The sequence below is a fragment of the Phyllostomus hastatus genome, unplaced genomic scaffold (genome assembly GCF_019186645.2).
Source record: "Phyllostomus hastatus isolate PE091 unplaced genomic scaffold, TTU_PhHast_1.1 phas_scaffold_345, whole genome shotgun sequence".
NCBI classification, from domain to species: Eukaryota; Metazoa; Chordata; class Mammalia; order Chiroptera; family Phyllostomidae; genus Phyllostomus; species Phyllostomus hastatus.
Window position 1 is genome coordinate 11702902 of NW_025334024.1, and position 16812 is coordinate 11719713.

Genomic DNA, 16812 nt, shown 5'->3' on the forward strand with positions numbered 1-16812 from the left:
CTGGAACTATTATTTCTCTTTCAGTGGCCAATGAGTTTAATCTTTTGTAATACAATTGTCTGACTTAAGTTCTTGGGGGTTTTTTTATAACTTAGTATTTAACATGTTTAGCAGTATTCCTTTTATGTTCAACTTCTTACTAATTTATGGTAAAATTCTTGTTCCAAGATGTGATTAAACCTTACTTACATGTGAACTTGAGTCTTATTAACTCCACTTTGTGGGCTATATAGTACTGTCAACAAACTTTTGTATGATTATACACTGAAATGAGGGAAAGCTGATAGTGTGAAAAATTTATTATTTCTTTTTTTAAAGATTTTATTTGTGTATTTTTAGAGAGAGGGGAAGAGAGGGAGAAAAAGGGGGAGAGAAACACCAATGTGCAAGAGAAACATCAATCAGTCGCCTCTTGTATGCCCCCACCTGGAACCTGGCCCGAAACCCAGGCATGTGCCCTGACAGGGAATCAAACCAGCGACCTTTCAGTTTGCAGGCCAGTGCTTAACCCACTGAGCCACACCAGCCAGGGCAAAAATTTTGGGTTTTTTGTTTTTTTTTTTTTTTTGCTAAACATGTTAGCAAACTTTTTTTTTTTCTAAACATGTCTCTTTGCTAAATTACTTGACATAATGGAAAATATTTCCTCCCCTGGCTACCCTGAATGTGGCTGGAAACTTTGGTTGTGGATTTGAACACATGTGTGGAGTGCTAATGAGCTCAAGAGGAGACTGGAAGAAATGGGATGATGCTGTAGAACTCCACTGTAACCTTCCCCCGACTCAGACCCCAGTGATGGGTTAAACGACCATGACCCAGTTGGTCAACTGCAGGGTCCCTTCATGCCATTCAAGGAAAATTATGGTAAGAATGGTAAACTCCTATATCTATTTTTCTATTATTCTCCCATAAGAAAGATCTGCTGAAATGGATCATAGACCTAAATGTAAGATACAATCTTCTTAGATACAATCCCCAAAGCACAAGGAACAAGAGACAAAAATAGATAAATTGGACTTCATGGAAGTTAAAAACTTTGATGCTTCAAACGGTGCCATCATTTGAAACAAAAGTGAAAAGACACCCCAGGAGGAAATATTTTGAAGTCATATATTTTGTGAGACTGGGTATTTAGAATATATAAGGAACTTGCAACTCAATAAAAAGACAAATGGTTAAATTTTAAAATGGGCAAAGGATCTGAATAGACACTTCTCCAAAGAACAGCATGGGCAATAAGACATGAAAGGTCATCAAGGAAGTACAAATAGTCATGAGGGAAATGCAAGTTAAGTCAAAACTACAATGAAAATACCACTTCACACCCACTAGGATGGTTATAATCAGAAAGTGTTGGCAAGGGTATGGAGAATTTGAAGCCTTCATACACTGCTGGTGAGAATACAATATGGTGTTTTTGGGAAACAGTTTGGCAGTTCCTCAAAAGGTAAAGCACAGAGTTCTCACATGATCAAGCAATTCCATAGGTACATACAACCTAAGAGAAATGAACTTTGAAAAGTGCTGAGTGAAATAAGAGTCACAAAAGATGACATGTATAATTCCATGTGTATGAAATGTCCAGGATAGGCAAACCTATAGAAACACAAGGGTTACCTTGAGGCGGAGGATTGCGGGAGAAATGGAGAGTGACTACCAACGGGTAAGACGTTCCTTTTTGGGGCTGACACAAATGTTCCAAAATTGATTATGGTGATGATTGCACAAACTGACAATATAAAAACTACTGAATTGTGCACTTTAAATGGGTAAATTTTATGGTGTGTGAATTATATTCCAATTAGGCTATTTTTAAAAGTTTGCTGGCATAGAGCCATTGTAATGTCCTTTTACTCACAGATGTGTTTCATCTGTTCCTTGATTAGGTAACTAGGACTGGGTGACAGACCTAGTATAATCCAGAATATCAACAAGGAGCAACTTTTCAGCTGAAAAACAAACCCTAAATCTGCACAAATAGAATATTAGTCATGTCTTATCTGCATTACTGCCTCCCATATTGGATTGTAATCAAACAAAAATTTTAATCTGATAAAATGATAGAGATTATATATGGTTGTACTTCCATATGGATTAACACGAAGGAAGGATTCATGTGGATGATGTCTGAATTCTAGAATAAATCAATTCTTATCGTTCTTGGTAGTTATGTCTATAAAATCACCACACACTCAAGTAGTGAATAGTGAATGATAATTGGAAATACAGGGTTGGTCTCCACCCTTATGTGTAATAGACGTGCTGAGACCAAAAAAAAAAAAAAAAGGTCCAAATGAACAAATCTCCAGAAAAAAATACACCTAAGTGATGAAGAGATAGCCAACATATCAGATGCAGAGTTCAAAGCACTGGTGATCACTCCTCTAAATATCTAGCTTTTTGTTACCTTATGGTAGATAAAAACACCTTGTTTGGAAGTGGGGGTTATAGAGAAATGGCAGGTTGAATGTTCCCCTAAGCCTACGGTGGGATGAAGAGGTTTGGGGAAGGTTGGCTTCCTTGTGAATCTCATCTTTTCCAGATTCTGTAGATATTTACCCATTCTGTCTCTGGAGTCTCTATTTACTAACCCTTTTCAGTAAGAGATGCAGCCCCTTCCCCAAGCTCTTGAAATCTCTTCTGATGTCTTGCTAATTGAAAAAGGTATATAATTTTCCCCAGTCATCAACTTTAGGAAGTGATGAACTCAGGCTTTGCAGAAAAAATTGGGAGAAGAGAAAATTATGATCACACTAACAGGATGTGTAAAGAACGGGAGCCACTGAGGTTTGTTTTTCCCCCAAAAATCTTGAAATTAAGTATATTTATTACAGGAATTAATTTTCTTTTAAGAACCTGTATCAAGTTTACATAAAAAATTAATGTATTATCTACTAATTTCTCCTTATGATATAGTAAAAAAAAAAAAAGAAAGAGAAAAAGGAAATACAGGTTTCCTGCGAGTCTCAGGTCACACTTGTCAACTGATCAACACATAACCTGTTTTATGTGTGTTTCTGTTTAAAGACACCTTATTTAATACATGTTTGCTGGTATAGCGCACCTTGAAAGCCTTTATTATGCCTTGATTGAGGGTTTGAAAGAGAGACGTGGTATTTGAGGGCATGAAAAGAACCTTTACATTGGGGTGGGCATTTTGGAGTTCTTCACAGCAATGGACTGGGGCATTATGCAAAATTAATAAAACCTTGAAGGCAAGGTTTCTGCCCTGGAGATAGCATTCAACTTCTGGTATGAAACAGTTGTGGAACCAATCAAACGTCATCCACGCTTTTTTGTTCCATCTCCAATGGATCCGCCTTTCCCCTGAAGTGTTTGTGGATTTTGGGCTCTGTACAACATGAAGGGTTTGCACTTAAAGTCGCTGGTGGCATTGGCTCACAATAGCAAGGTTGCATATTCTCAGGGTGACTTAAAACCAAGAACTTTGGAGGCCATTTGCATTATATAGGTTTGTTTGCCAATGTCCTTGTAAAACATACCAGTGTCATCAGCATTGAAAACCTGCTCTTCTACATATCCCTTTTCCCTTGTAACACTTAGCAAGTATTTTTAAAATTCTTCCGCAGCCTCCTGGTCTGCAGAACTTGCCTGTAGTAAGTTTAATATTTTTCACCCCATATTGCCTTTTGAAATGTGCAAGTCAGCCAGCACTAACCGAAAGGGTTTAACATTTTCCTGACCCTAAGTAACATGACCATAAATGTCTTTGAATTTCAGCCTCACAACCATGCTGTCCACCACACCTTTTAAAAATCTGTTGTCATAAGTCCAAATGTTAGCCGCTTTTCCATCTTTTCCATATCTTCCTCACACACTGTAGATGTCACGTTAGTGCTTTCTGGAGTAGCCTCGAGTACAGATCTGAGAATTTCCTTTCCCTTTTTCTTGATGTACTGAATTGTTTATTAACAGTGAATTCTCGGCCAACAGCGCTACATGTCACGCCTGAACGAAGCTTATCCAACACACGTATTTTCTCCGTAAGGCACATCGTAGCCTGATTGCGCTTAGGAACGTTATGCAGCACTTCAGCACTGGGCTTGGGAGTCATTGTAAACACCAAAATTACTATAAAAAGCACAGAAATGGAAAACAAAAAAAATGCTAAAAAGAAGTGGCACTAATAGACTGCAAAAAGTCTCATATACGTATGAAAACTGAACCAAAAATCTGATCTTCTGCCTTGCTCATTGTCAGCTGGTAAAACGCACCATTCACTCAAAATTTTCACCCTCTGCTCATGTCTGCAAATAACCCCAGAAAGCACCGCGGATATTGATTTTGGGGTTACAATAAATTTTAGCGAGTAAGCGAATTCGAAAATACCAACCTGTGAATAGTAGAGGGTCAACTGTATTCCCACAGACATGTAATTTTATTTGAGTCCATTTACCAAATTAATAAAACTAGGTAGAGCCGAAGACTACAAGTCCCAGAATGCACCGCTTCATCACAATGCCCCTGCTCAGTCAACTGCCTACGGTAACGTCAAGCCGAGGCAGTGGCCTGGAAGCCATCACGTACACTCTCTGCGCATGTGCACATGCTGAGGGGACCCACCCCAGCCTCAGCTTTAGGGTTTCTCCATAAATCTTTGCCTTGAGGTCAGTAGCTACGGTCCTGTGGCTTGGCCCGCCCCGCGTGGCAGCGACATGGAGGAATTCGACTCAGACGACGTCTCCTCCTCAGAGGAGGACGAAGACTACGTGCCTTCGGGTAAGCTATTCCGCCTTCAGACGCTTGCCCCGCCCTGCGCCCCACAAGAGGTGCGCTTGGCTCCGCTGCCTGGGCCCCGTGGCCCCGGTGGCCCCGCGACGCAGGTCTGGAGCATCCCTGCCAGCTGCGCCCCTGCGGCCCGAGAGGTGTGCAGAGGGCACCTCGCGCAGCCGTCCCGGTGGCCTCACTGCGGCCGCAGCAGTCTCCTAGTCACCCCAATGCCGAAATCGTCGGAAAGGCAGTCTGAGCATTGAAAGTTACGACCTTCCGTCCCGAGGGAATTGCCAGCTAGCATCGCGTGCAAGATAGATCGGTCCACTTTTTACTCTTAGAAGGGATCTGGTCGGTAGAAAGTTCGCATGATAATGCTTTTTGCCCGTTGGCAACGTATATGCCCATTGCTCCCGTCTCAGTTTTTATGTATGGTTTTGTATAGGCATCTGGAACTGAGCGGAGCCAAACTAAATCTTCTTACCTAAACAGACCGATCTCTTCCGCCATCCTGCGCCTTCCCCAGACTTTCCCATTTTATTAAAAGTACCCATGCAATCGTTTAGGTAGAAAACGAACAAAACCTCCTAGGAATGGAGTCATCCTCATTCTTCACTTTTGGTCCAGCTGATCAATAAGTTGTGTTGTGTCTACGTGGAAAATTAACTTGTGACAACTCCCTTACTAATCTCACTGCTATTGAACTACCCTAATTAAGGACCAGGGTGGCCAGAGTGATCATTTGAAAACTACTTTTCATTTTAATCAAAAAGGCTTGTTTTGAAACCAGTTCCCATCATTCCTCAGCATCAATCTTCCCTGGACTCATTCCTCTCTCTCTCCGCACACATATACCCTTCCAACTGTCCAGCTTGCAATTGTTCCTATGTCCAATTTTGATTATATCAGTATCCAGTTGACATAAGAAATGTCCAATCCTGTAGTGAATTTTTATGAGTTTATTTGAGCCAAGCTGATGATGTATGCTGAAGAGCAAAATCTCAAATGCTCCAGAGAATAACATTTTGAGTTTCTTTTATGCATTTGAAATTAAGGAGGGAGCGTGGGGAAGATGTGACTTGAAGGTGGAAGAAAGCAAGGCAGGATTCAGGATGGATTACAGAGTAATCGAGGTCACCTGCTGTTTTAAGGGTGGTCGATTTAGAAGGAAGGACCTGAAAGGGGGCATTTCAAAAGTTTATTAACCTAGATGCACAGGAAAAAATGGACAGGGTTTGCTGAAGGCAAAAATAAGCCTTTTACTAAAGAAGGTGTATGCCTGGGGCCTGACTACCCACTATGACCTGCCCAAGTAGGAATTTACACCCTGTGAGGTTACTTTCCATAGAGCCCCTTTTCAACCGAATGAGTTTACTTTATTGTAATGACTGAACACCACCTTCACAGCTGAACCATGTGGTATGTACTGTGATTGTTTTTCCTGTACCACTTGTTTTCTCGGGAGTTAATGCCACTTGGTTGTTTAGTGTATGTACTTACTCTTGATTTGACCCTTAATTCTCAGAATTGTCTAAATCATCTTCCAAGATATTTAGATTTATTAAATAATGTTCCACTTTCATCTTGAAGTCCATCTTTGCCTTCTTACCCTCTCCGATTTGGCTTGATTTTTACCACTTTTAAAACTAGTGTCTTCCATCTCATTACCACGCTAGGCGTTCCCTTTATCTCCCTTTTCTGTTGAATTTTCTGTTTCTTGGGTCCTATTTATCTTTTTCTTGGTGGGATCCACCATGATGAGAATATATCCTCAAATAACTTCTTGAAGAAGGATGCATGGTAGAAACATTTTTTTTTCTTCAGACCTTGAATGTCAAAAAATAATGATGTGACCCTCAGGCATGATTGATAATTCATTTTGTATAGATTTTTGTGTTCTGTAATAATAATTTCAAGCTCTATAATAATTCTCCATCTGACTTTTTATTTCTCTTAAACTTCTTTTCACTTACAGTTTAATTCAACATTATCTTGCATTAGTTTCAGGTGTACAGCACTGTGGGTAGACATTCATATACCTTATTAAAAAACCTCTCCCCTCTGGCTGTCATCAGTCTGTTCTCTGTATCCATGACTCTGTTTCATGTTGGTTTGTTTGTTTATTCTGTTCTTTAGATTCCACATAAGTGAGATCCTTTTTTGACTGGCTTATTTCATTTGGTGTAATACCTTCTGGGTCTACCCATGCTGTCACAAATGGTCAGATTTAATTCCTTTTTATGACCAAGTAATATTCCACTGTGTATCTGTACCACCACTTTTTTATCCACTTGTCTTTTGATGGGGACTTGGGTTGCTTCCATATCTTGGCTATTATAAATAATGCTGCAATGAACATAGGGAACATATATTGTTTTGAGTTAGTGTTTTGGGTTTCTTCAGATAAATGCCCAGATGTGGAATCACTGGGTCATAAGGAGGTTCCATTTTTAATTTTTTGAGGGACTTCCGTATGCAGGTTTACCATAGTGGCTGCACCAGTCTGCATTTCCACCAACAGTAAGTGAGGGTTCCCCTTTCTCCACATCCTCAGCAGCACTTGTTTGTTGATTTATTAATGATAACCATTCTGACTGGTGTGAGGTGATATTTCATCATGGTTTTAATTTGCATCTCTCTGATGATAGTAATGTTGAGCATCTTTCCATATGTCTGTTGCCTATCTATATATCCTCCTTTGGAGAAATATCAAGTGCTCTTCTGCCCATTTTAAAAATTGGATTGTTTGTGTTTTTGGTGTTGAGTTGTTTTGAGTTCGTTATAAATTTTGGATATTAACCCCAATGATTGGATGTAGTAATTGGTGAAAACCTTCTCCTATTCAGTAGGTTGTCTTTTCATTTTGTTGATGGTTTCCTTTTCCGTGCAAAAACTTTTTAGTTTGATCTGGTCCCATTTGCTTATTTTTTCTTTTGTTTCCATTGCCAGAGGAGATATATCGGAAAAAATATTGCTAAGAGAAATATTGAGACTTTACTGCCTATTATTTCTTCTAGGAGTTTTATGGTTTTGAGCCTTACATTTAACTCTTTATTCCAATTTGAGTTTATTCTTGTATATGGTGTAGGAAGGTTTTAGTTTTATTTTTTTCCATGTATGTGTCCAGTTTTCCCAGCACCATTTATTGAATAGACTGTCTTTACCCCATTGTATATTCTTGCCTCATATGTCATATGTTAATTGACCATATAGGCATGGGTTTATTTCTGGGCTCTCTGTTCTGTTCCATTGACCTATATATCAGTTTTTATGCCAGTACCATGCTGTTTTAATTACTGCAGCCTTGTAGCATAGTTTGATATCAGGTAGCATGATGTCTCCAACTTGGTTCTTCTTTCTCAAGATTGCTGTGGGTATTTAGGTCTTTTGTGGTTTCATATAGATTTCTGGATTATTTGTTCTAGTTCTGTGAAATATGCCATTGGTATTTTGATAGGAATAATGTTGAATCAATAGATTGCTTTTGTCTACCTGAATTTTAAAGGTGATGTGCCATTATTTTCTAGTTCCCAGTGTTTTCTCTTAAGAAATCTGTTTTGACCCTGGCTGGTATGGCTCAGTGGATTGAGTGCTAGTCTGTGAACTGAAAGGTCTCTAGTTCGATTCTCAGTCAGGGCACATGCCTGGGTTGTGGGCCAGGTTCCCAGTTGGGGCTTGTGAGAAGCAACCAATCATTGTCTCTCACACATTGATGTTTCTCTACCTCTGTCTCTCCCTCCTTTCCCTCTCTCTAAAATGTGAATAAATAAAATCTTAAAAACAAAGAAAGAAAGAAATCTGTTTTGGTTCTGGCTAGGTGGCTCAGTTGGTTGGAGTGTCATCCTATGTACCAAAAAGTTGCAAGTTCAGTCCCTGGACAGGGCGCATACCTGGGTTGTGGGTTTGATCCCCAGTTGGGGCACATACAGGAAACAGCTAATTGATGTTTCTGTCTCAGTGTGTGTGTGTCTCTCTCTTTTCTCCACCACCTCCCTGTTCCTCTCTCTAAAAATCAATAAACATATCCTCAGGTGAGAATTTTTTAAAAATCTGTTTTGTTGCTGATTTATGCTCATTTATATATGATGTTTGTCTGTGGAAGCTGATAGTCTTCTATTCCTGATATGTTTTTTCCTGATATTTTCTGATAATTCACAATGATATACCTGCCTTGGTTTGCGTCTATTTTCATTTATTGTGCTTGACTTCTGGGAATTTTTTTTTTTTTTTAACAATGTTCTGTTTTCACACCGTGGCTGGTGTGGCTCAGTAGATTGAGTGCCAGCCTGTGAACCAAAGGGCTGCTGGTTTGATTGCGGGCCAGGCCCCAGTGTCCGGTGCGAGAGGCAACCACACATTAATGTTTCTCTCCCTCTCTCTTCCTCCCTTTCTTTAAAAAAGAAATTGTTTTCTCTTTTATTTTTTTATTAATTTTTAAAATTATTTATTTATTTATTTATTTATTTTTAGACAGAGGGGAAGGTTGGGAGAAAGGGAGAGAAACATCAGTGTGTGGTTGCCTCTCGTGTGCTCCTCACTGGGGACCTGGCCCACAACCCAGGTATGTGCCCTGACCGGGAATCAAACCAGCAACCCTTTGGTTCACAGGCCGGCGCTCAGTCCACTGAGCCACACCAGCCAGGGCTTCTCTTTTATTTTTTTGAAATCATCATTATTCGTATGTTGAATGTTACATTAACTGTTCTGGACTGGTACTCTAATTTTTTTTATCTCCTATTTTCTAACCCTTTGACTTTTTTTCACTTTATAGGAAATTCTCAATATTTTGTGTTCCAGCTCATCTGTTGTGCTTCTTCCTTTCATATTTTTAATTTTGAAGAACTCTTTGTTCTTTGAATAATTTTTATAGCAATCACATTCTTGTTTCGTAAATGCAGTATCTTATTGCTGTATAGATATTAATAATACTTAAATTTAAAAATTTTTGAGCTTCAGTAACATTTACTCTTTCTGGTGTATGGTTATGAATTTCAACAAACACTTAGAGTTGTGTAACAACCATCAGAATGGACAGTTCCAAGATCGTCCCCTTATTCTCCCTGCCTTGTAAAGAAAAAAAAAACAAAACCCATAGATTATGTTATCTGTGAATAGAAATAGTTTTGTTTCTTCTATTTCCTGAAATATACCTTTTATTTATTTCTTTTTGCTTGCCTTATTGTACTTGATATGACTTCCAATATGATGTTAAATAGTAATAGTGACAATGGACATCCTTGCCATGTTTCCAGTTTTAAGGGGAAGGAATCAGTATTTCACCATTTAGTAAAATGTTAGCTGTAAGTTTTTCAAGGCTGCCGTTTCTGTGTGTATTTTAGCATTTTACAGTGACTAACTCAACCACAGAAAACTACCAGATAGGTGCTGTTATTGTGCTCTTCATTTTACAGATGAAGAAACTGAGGCCCCTAAAGTCACCCAGCTAAGATAGTAGCTAAGTTGGCATTTGAACTGTGGCATTCTGCATATTCTGCCTCTTATACATGCCTTTTATCAAATTAAAGTTTCCTCTGTTCCTCATTTGCTGAGGGGTAAACTTTGTCAAATGCTTTTTCTCCATCTATTGGTTATGGGTAGATTTTCTTCTTTTGTTTGTTAATGTGATAGAATACAGTGATTGGTTTTTAAATTTTGAGCAGCCTTTTATTTCTGGGATAAAACTCACATGGTCATAATGTATTATTCTTTTTATACATTGCTGAAGATATTTGCCAATATTTTGTTGAGGATTTTTTGCATCCATGTTTATGAGGGATGTTGGTCTGTAGTTCTCTTATAATTTCCTTGTCTGATTTTAGTGTCAAAAATGCTAGTCTCATGAAATGAAACAATCTTCATTCCCTCTAAGGTGATTTTTATTCATTCTATATGTTTGTTTTGGGCTCTATTATATTACATGCTTTCTCAGATTTTGTGTGATTCTTAGTTGCTTGGCTCATGTTTAAGCATTGGGGAATAAAGGGTGAGGTGAGTGCTGAGTCCTTGGACAGTAGTTGTCTGTTTTGTGCTTTATTGTCTATCGGGTTGTTATTCTGCTTCTTACTCTTTTTTTCTCATAGTAACTGCATGGAATTTGATCTTGATTGTTTTACTTTAAAATGTGCTTATTTCATCAGTGAGATTGAGGAACTTTTTACATGTTTAAGATCCAGAGCCATGTACTTTTCCTTGTCTGAACTGTCTGCAATATTTGTCCATTTACATGATGAAAAATAACTTTGTACTACAAAAGCAGTCATGAGCTTGGCAGAAAATGAAAAAAAGCAAACAAACATTAAAAAAAAATAGAATCATTGCATTCCCACCATCCAGAGATTATTGGTTTTAATTCCTTAGTGAATGCTCATGCTGGTCTTTTTCTATACCCAGCTATAGGTGTTTGTGTTTTCCCCAAACTGAAATGATACTTTTTCATGTTACTGTATTACCTGCTCTTTTCAGTGAACAATCTCTCCCTATCCATTTCAGTAAACTTATAACTCATCTAACATACAGACCATATTCAGATTTTCCCAGTTGACCCCCAAATTGGCTCTAGCTTGTCTGTCCAAATCACAGTTCAGTTCAGGACCACACATGTCGTGTAGTTGTCCCGTCCCTGAAATCTGTTTAAGCTAATAGAAACCTTTGTGTAATGACACTGATATGCTTAAGAGGGTCAGGTGCCTGTCCTGCAGAATGTCTCAACCTCAGGATTTGTTGCTCCCTCACGGTGTTCCTTTGTTGCTTTGTCCCTTGAATTTTCCATACATTAGAAGGTAGACCTAAGTGCTTGATGGGTTCAAATAAAATATTTTTGGCTAGAATACATTATAGATAACCCTTGTGTTACACAATGCATGACATCAGAAGACACCTTATGCCTGGTTGATCCCCATAGTTGTGACTGCTGAATCAGGATGGTGAGAGTTGGATTCCTCTGTTATGTCATTGTTGTTCCCTGTGGTGTTTTTTTAATTCTGTGGGTCTTTTACATTGGTTAATTGATGTTCTTCTGAAAGTATATATAGCTTTTCCTCATCAACTAGGGCCAGATAAATGTTAATTCATTTTCCTTAATTATCAATTTTCAAAATGGGGGCAATTTTAATAATAGCTTATTTACAATGGTACAGTTTTTTTTTTAATATCATAACGTATTCACAGATTTTTATCAATTACATGTGTTTTAATCTACTAACCATTATTCCTTTTAGTTCATGTCATCACTTTTGGCTACTAGGACTTCTTTCAAGTGGGATCTTAAAACCTTTGAAAGTGACCCATTCCTTGCTTTCTGGTGCAGCAGAATGTCCCAGTTTGAGTTAGAGTTCATATTGATATTTTAAATTATGTGGTTCTTTTTTTTTTCTGTCCTCACCCGGAGGCATGCGTTTTGATTTTAGAGAGGGCGAGGAGAGGGAGAGAAACATTCATGCGAGAGAGAAACATCAATGGGTTGCCTCTTGTACGCACCCTGACTGGGGACTGGACTGAAACCTAGGCATGTGCCCTGACTAGGAATCAAACCCTCAAACTTTTGGTTTACAGGACATGCTCCAACCAGCTGATCCAGGGCTTAAATTCTGTTTAATCATTTGTATTTTCATACTCAAGTTCTTTGATTTTATAATTGTGTGCCGCTTCTCTATTCTGAACGTCTGGATTCCTAACGTGATTAATGTAACTACTTGCTTTCACCTGTTGTATAAAGGAAATAGTTGCATGGCACCAACATTGGTATCACCACAAGGAGTAGAACATTTTTGTCTTTAGATTGCATCCTGCTAAAAATGTACAGTCAGAAACTATGTTTCTAAACTTGTTAGAATCCCATCTTTATGGGTTATATTATTGTTTGGGCATATCGTTATATTTATTTATTCAGACTGTGCTTAAGGGATGTTCAAAATTCCACAGAAAGATAAACAGACTTCTAGTTTCTGTCCCTACCTACTCCACCCTGTTCTACCCAACCCTTATAGATGGCTGTTTCCATTAGTTTTTTTTTGTTTATCCTTCCAGTGTTGCCTTTTACAAATACAAACAAATATGATGCAGCTAGGTGACCACCATCGCGGGTTTATGTCTTTTGCTGTATAAATTTCCTGGGGTGTCAGGAGGAAGCAAAATTACATTTGTGTGTTCAAACTACCATCTTAACCCAGGACTCAATCCCCTCTTCATGAGACATTTTCACTTATCATTTGGTAGCTGGACACCAAACTTGTTTCCGCTTTAGAACCCTTATATATAGTTTTCTCGGGCTCATATGTTTGTTCTCCAGATTTTCTCATGGCTGGCTTCTTCTCAGCATCTTCTTCTCTTTTTCGAGTATCTGCTATATTTGTAGTTTTCAAGAGTTTGGGTTTTTTTTGTTTTGTTTTAGTTTTCTGAAAAAAAAATTTTTTTTAATCATTCTTATTTTCATGGCTGCCTCTTTGAGTCTATTAAATACAAAGGCTTTTAAAAAAATGTTTTAACTTTTTTCCCCCCTAATTCTGTTTCCTCTGAGTTTCTTTCTGTTTGTTTTCAGTATTGTTTTTTGTATTGGAGGCTTCCTTGAAGTGTTTGGTGATCACTGGTTCATTGTAAGTGAAATATTTAAAAGCTGATAAGACGTAAGAAATATTCAAAATAGCCCTATTTGTAATGGCTCCAAACTGGAAACAACCTAAATGTCTATTAACAGAAGAATGGATAAATAAGCTATGGTGTAGTCATACAATGAAATATTATTTTGGGGTTAGAATGAATAAACTATGGCTACATGAAATGATAGGGTGACTATCACAAACAATGTTGAATGAGAGCAGCCAGACCCAAAAGAGTACATAATGTAGGCTTGTTTGTTAGTGCTCAAAGCCCACAAAGCTAATCAGTGGCATTAGAAGTCAGGATAGTGGCTGCTGTTGGACGGGGCTGGTGGCTGGTGACTGGAAGGGGGCACGAGGGGTCTTCGGGAATGCTGATCACCCAGCTTCTTAAGCTGGGCTCTGGTTATGTGTGTTCACTTTGCATAATTTTATTGAACTGTACATTAGATTTTGTGGTTTTTCACATATACCGTATTTTTGGGACTATAAGACACACTTTTTTACCACATTTTTTTGCTTCAACATTATTCCCCTATTTTTCTCCTCTAAAACCTAGGTGTGCCTATTTTTCAGACCATAAGACACACCTAGGTTTTAGAGAAAAATAGGGGGGAAATTTTTGAAGCAAAAAATGTGGTTAAAAAAATGCATCCTATAGTCCAAAAAATACGGTATGTTCTGCTTCCAGTAAAAGGCTATATGAAGTAAAAAAGCCACCTGAATACCCATGTGGGTGGAGTTTGTTAACTGGTGCCGTGAGCATGTGCAGACTGGGCTGGACATCCAGGTAACAAACACTCTTTCACGGGGGAGCCTGAGTGTCCATGTGTGAGGATGGGGAGCAGACACACTTGTTCTTCCTGCTGTGTCTAACTGGAGGTCTTTAGACCTCTCTCTAAACCTCTTTTATTCACAAGACAAGGTATTGTTTGCTTACTTTTGAAGGATATATTCAAGATGAAGTGGGAGCATCAGTTTCTTCTTTGAAAAATACAGTAGGTAGAGTTGGGATTTCTATTCATTCACTCATTCTATCATTCTATCATTCATTCATTCAGCAGATACCTATAAAGAGAAAACAGGGTCTTTGTCCTCATGATGGGCAGAGCATAGCAGAAATTGTGAACATTAAATATAAGTGGGATGAGTAAGGGGGGGAAATGTGGACTGCTCTGCAAGCCTAGAGTCTGGGGACTTAGCCTAGTCTCCGGGGACAGGGAATACTTGTCTCAGGAAGTAATATTCTAGTTAGGTGAAGAACAGAGGAAAGTACTAGACTTCTTGCTTAATGCAAATGTCTCATCTTGATGTGAAAACCTTTATTAATGTCTGTCTGACCACCCTATTATGTGATTTCAGGTGAAGAGTATAGTGAAGATGATGTAAATGAATTAGTGAAAGAAGACGAAGTGGATGGTGAGGAGCAGACACAGAAAACCAAAGGGAAAAAAAGAAAAGCTCAAAGCATTCCTGCCAGGTGATGCTGCCCTTGAGGCCCTTAGAAGTCAGGGCTGCTGTCACAACCATCCTGATTGCTGGCATTGGTTTGGTAGATTTCTTGCTGCTAAGGTTTCTTACCTTTTTCTCTCTGAGCATTTGGAGATATTTTAGGATTAGATGTTTGGTCTCTGGAAAGCTTTAAAAATTTTTGAGGTAATTAAAAAAATTAACAGGTAATGTGTACATATAGTTAAAATGAAAAACTCAAGTTACTTCTAAAAACGTGTACCCCATCTCTAGCCTTTGTTGCTGTGCGTCAGAACTGTGCCACCAGAGGTATTCTGTGCACACACAAGCATATGTGTACACATATGTGTAGGAAGTCTCCTACTTCCTTTAAAAACAAAAACAAGTAGTAGCGTGCCCTGCATATCATTTCTCACTTGCATTATTTCACATCTTAGAGATGATGCCATCTAGCTATGCCTTTCTCCTTTCATTGGCTGCATAGCATTTCATTATATGGATAGACCTTGCTTTATTTAAGGAGTCCCATATTGAGACACATTTGATTTGTACCCCATCTGTTTTTTATCCTCACCCAAGAACATGCTTTTTGATTTTAGAGAGGGGAAGGGAAGGAGTGAGACAGGGAGAGAAACATCAATGTGAGAGTGACCAGTTACCTCTTGTACATGCCCTGACCCAGGAGCTGAACTGCAGCCCAGGCATGAGCCCTCACCAGGAATCGAACCCATGGCCCTTCGTTTTATGGGACAGTGGTCCAAATAGCTGAGCCACACCGGCCAAGGCTGCACCTTACCTTTCCTACAACAAATAAGACTGCAGTGACTATTTTTTGTATATATCTTCATATGAATATGGATACGAAAGTATGTATCTTTTCATATAAAGGTATAAAAGTATATAAAAAGTATATCTGTAAATCAGATCTGTGGAAGTAGAATTATTTGGCCCAGGGATATACACAGTAAAAAATAATATTTATAGATATTAGCAAATTACCTTCCATAGGCCTGGTACTGAATTATACTTTCACCAAAAATTATGAAAATTCTGATGGATAAACTACTCATTCCTTTGGCTGTAAAAGTTGGACCTCTAGGCCTGCAGTCATTGTCATAAGAGGAGCCCAGACTGGCACTGCCACTATGTTCTCCCAGGATTTCAATCCCGTCCCTTGTAAAATGCAGTGCCATGGAATTGCTGGTGGAGGTCATGACTTTCTTTGTCTTGGGTAAGATAAGCATGTGTCTCCCAGAATGGATCATGAAATCTCTGGAGAACCGCTGGCTGTCTGTGTTGTGTTTCAGAAAGATGTGCAAAGTTATGTTGCAGAAGGCTCTTATTTTTATTCTGGGTGGTCCTGTTCCAGTTGTACACCATCTGGTTGTGGATAAATCTTTAATAAATATCTTGTATGGTTTTCAAAAGAAGTTTCTTAAAAAAAAGAAAGAGAAAAGCAAAAGAAAATTCTGATGGGTTATTGAACTCAGATAAGAGAATCTTTTATAGAAGTCTTTTATTCTCTTTGATTGACGTTTCTGTCTTTCTGGGCATTGAAGTAAAAAAGCAGATTGTAGTTTATAAGAAGAGAAAAAGGAATTTTAGGTATTAGATTCACTTGAAGTTAGAATCAATTTACTCTCATGAGTTTTGGGCCCAGTTTTTTTGTCCTTAAAATTTTCTGTATTCCAACTTTTTTATCCTCAGAAAGGGGGAGGAAATATGGATTCCCCTGCCCCCTGCTTCTCCCTGGGCAATTTTAGGAAGAAACTGTGAAAATAAATTTGAAGCTCTCCTCAATGGAACATGTTCTCCATGTGTAATGACTTCAGAAAATCGAAAATATCTGATATATATATATATATATATATATATATATATATAATATATATATATATATATATATATACGTGTGTGTATGTATGTTCTTGGCACACTCTTTCTGGACAGATTTATTCTGTGGTGATTTTGGGTGTTTTTTAGTCCTGACTTAGAAGTATATAGAACACTATATTTG

General features: G+C 38.4%; 1 protein-coding gene across 2 annotated transcripts in view; it reads left to right on the plus strand.

Moving 5' to 3' along the window:
• The first annotated feature begins 4543 nt into the window (after positions 1 to 4543).
• Positions 4544 to 16812, plus strand: part of CFDP1 (craniofacial development protein 1) — a 107298-nt gene continuing 95029 nt past the window's right edge. Inside the window, exons 1-2 of one of the 2 annotated variants that reach the window (XM_045818835.1) lie at positions 4544 to 4740; positions 14688 to 14805. In XM_045818835.1, coding sequence (XP_045674791.1) covers positions 4677 to 4740; positions 14688 to 14805 — 182 coding nt within the window. In that variant the 5' untranslated portion in view covers positions 4544 to 4676. The remainder of the gene's footprint in view (positions 4741 to 14687; positions 14806 to 16812) is intronic. The other variant, XM_045818836.1, reaches the window with a different exon arrangement.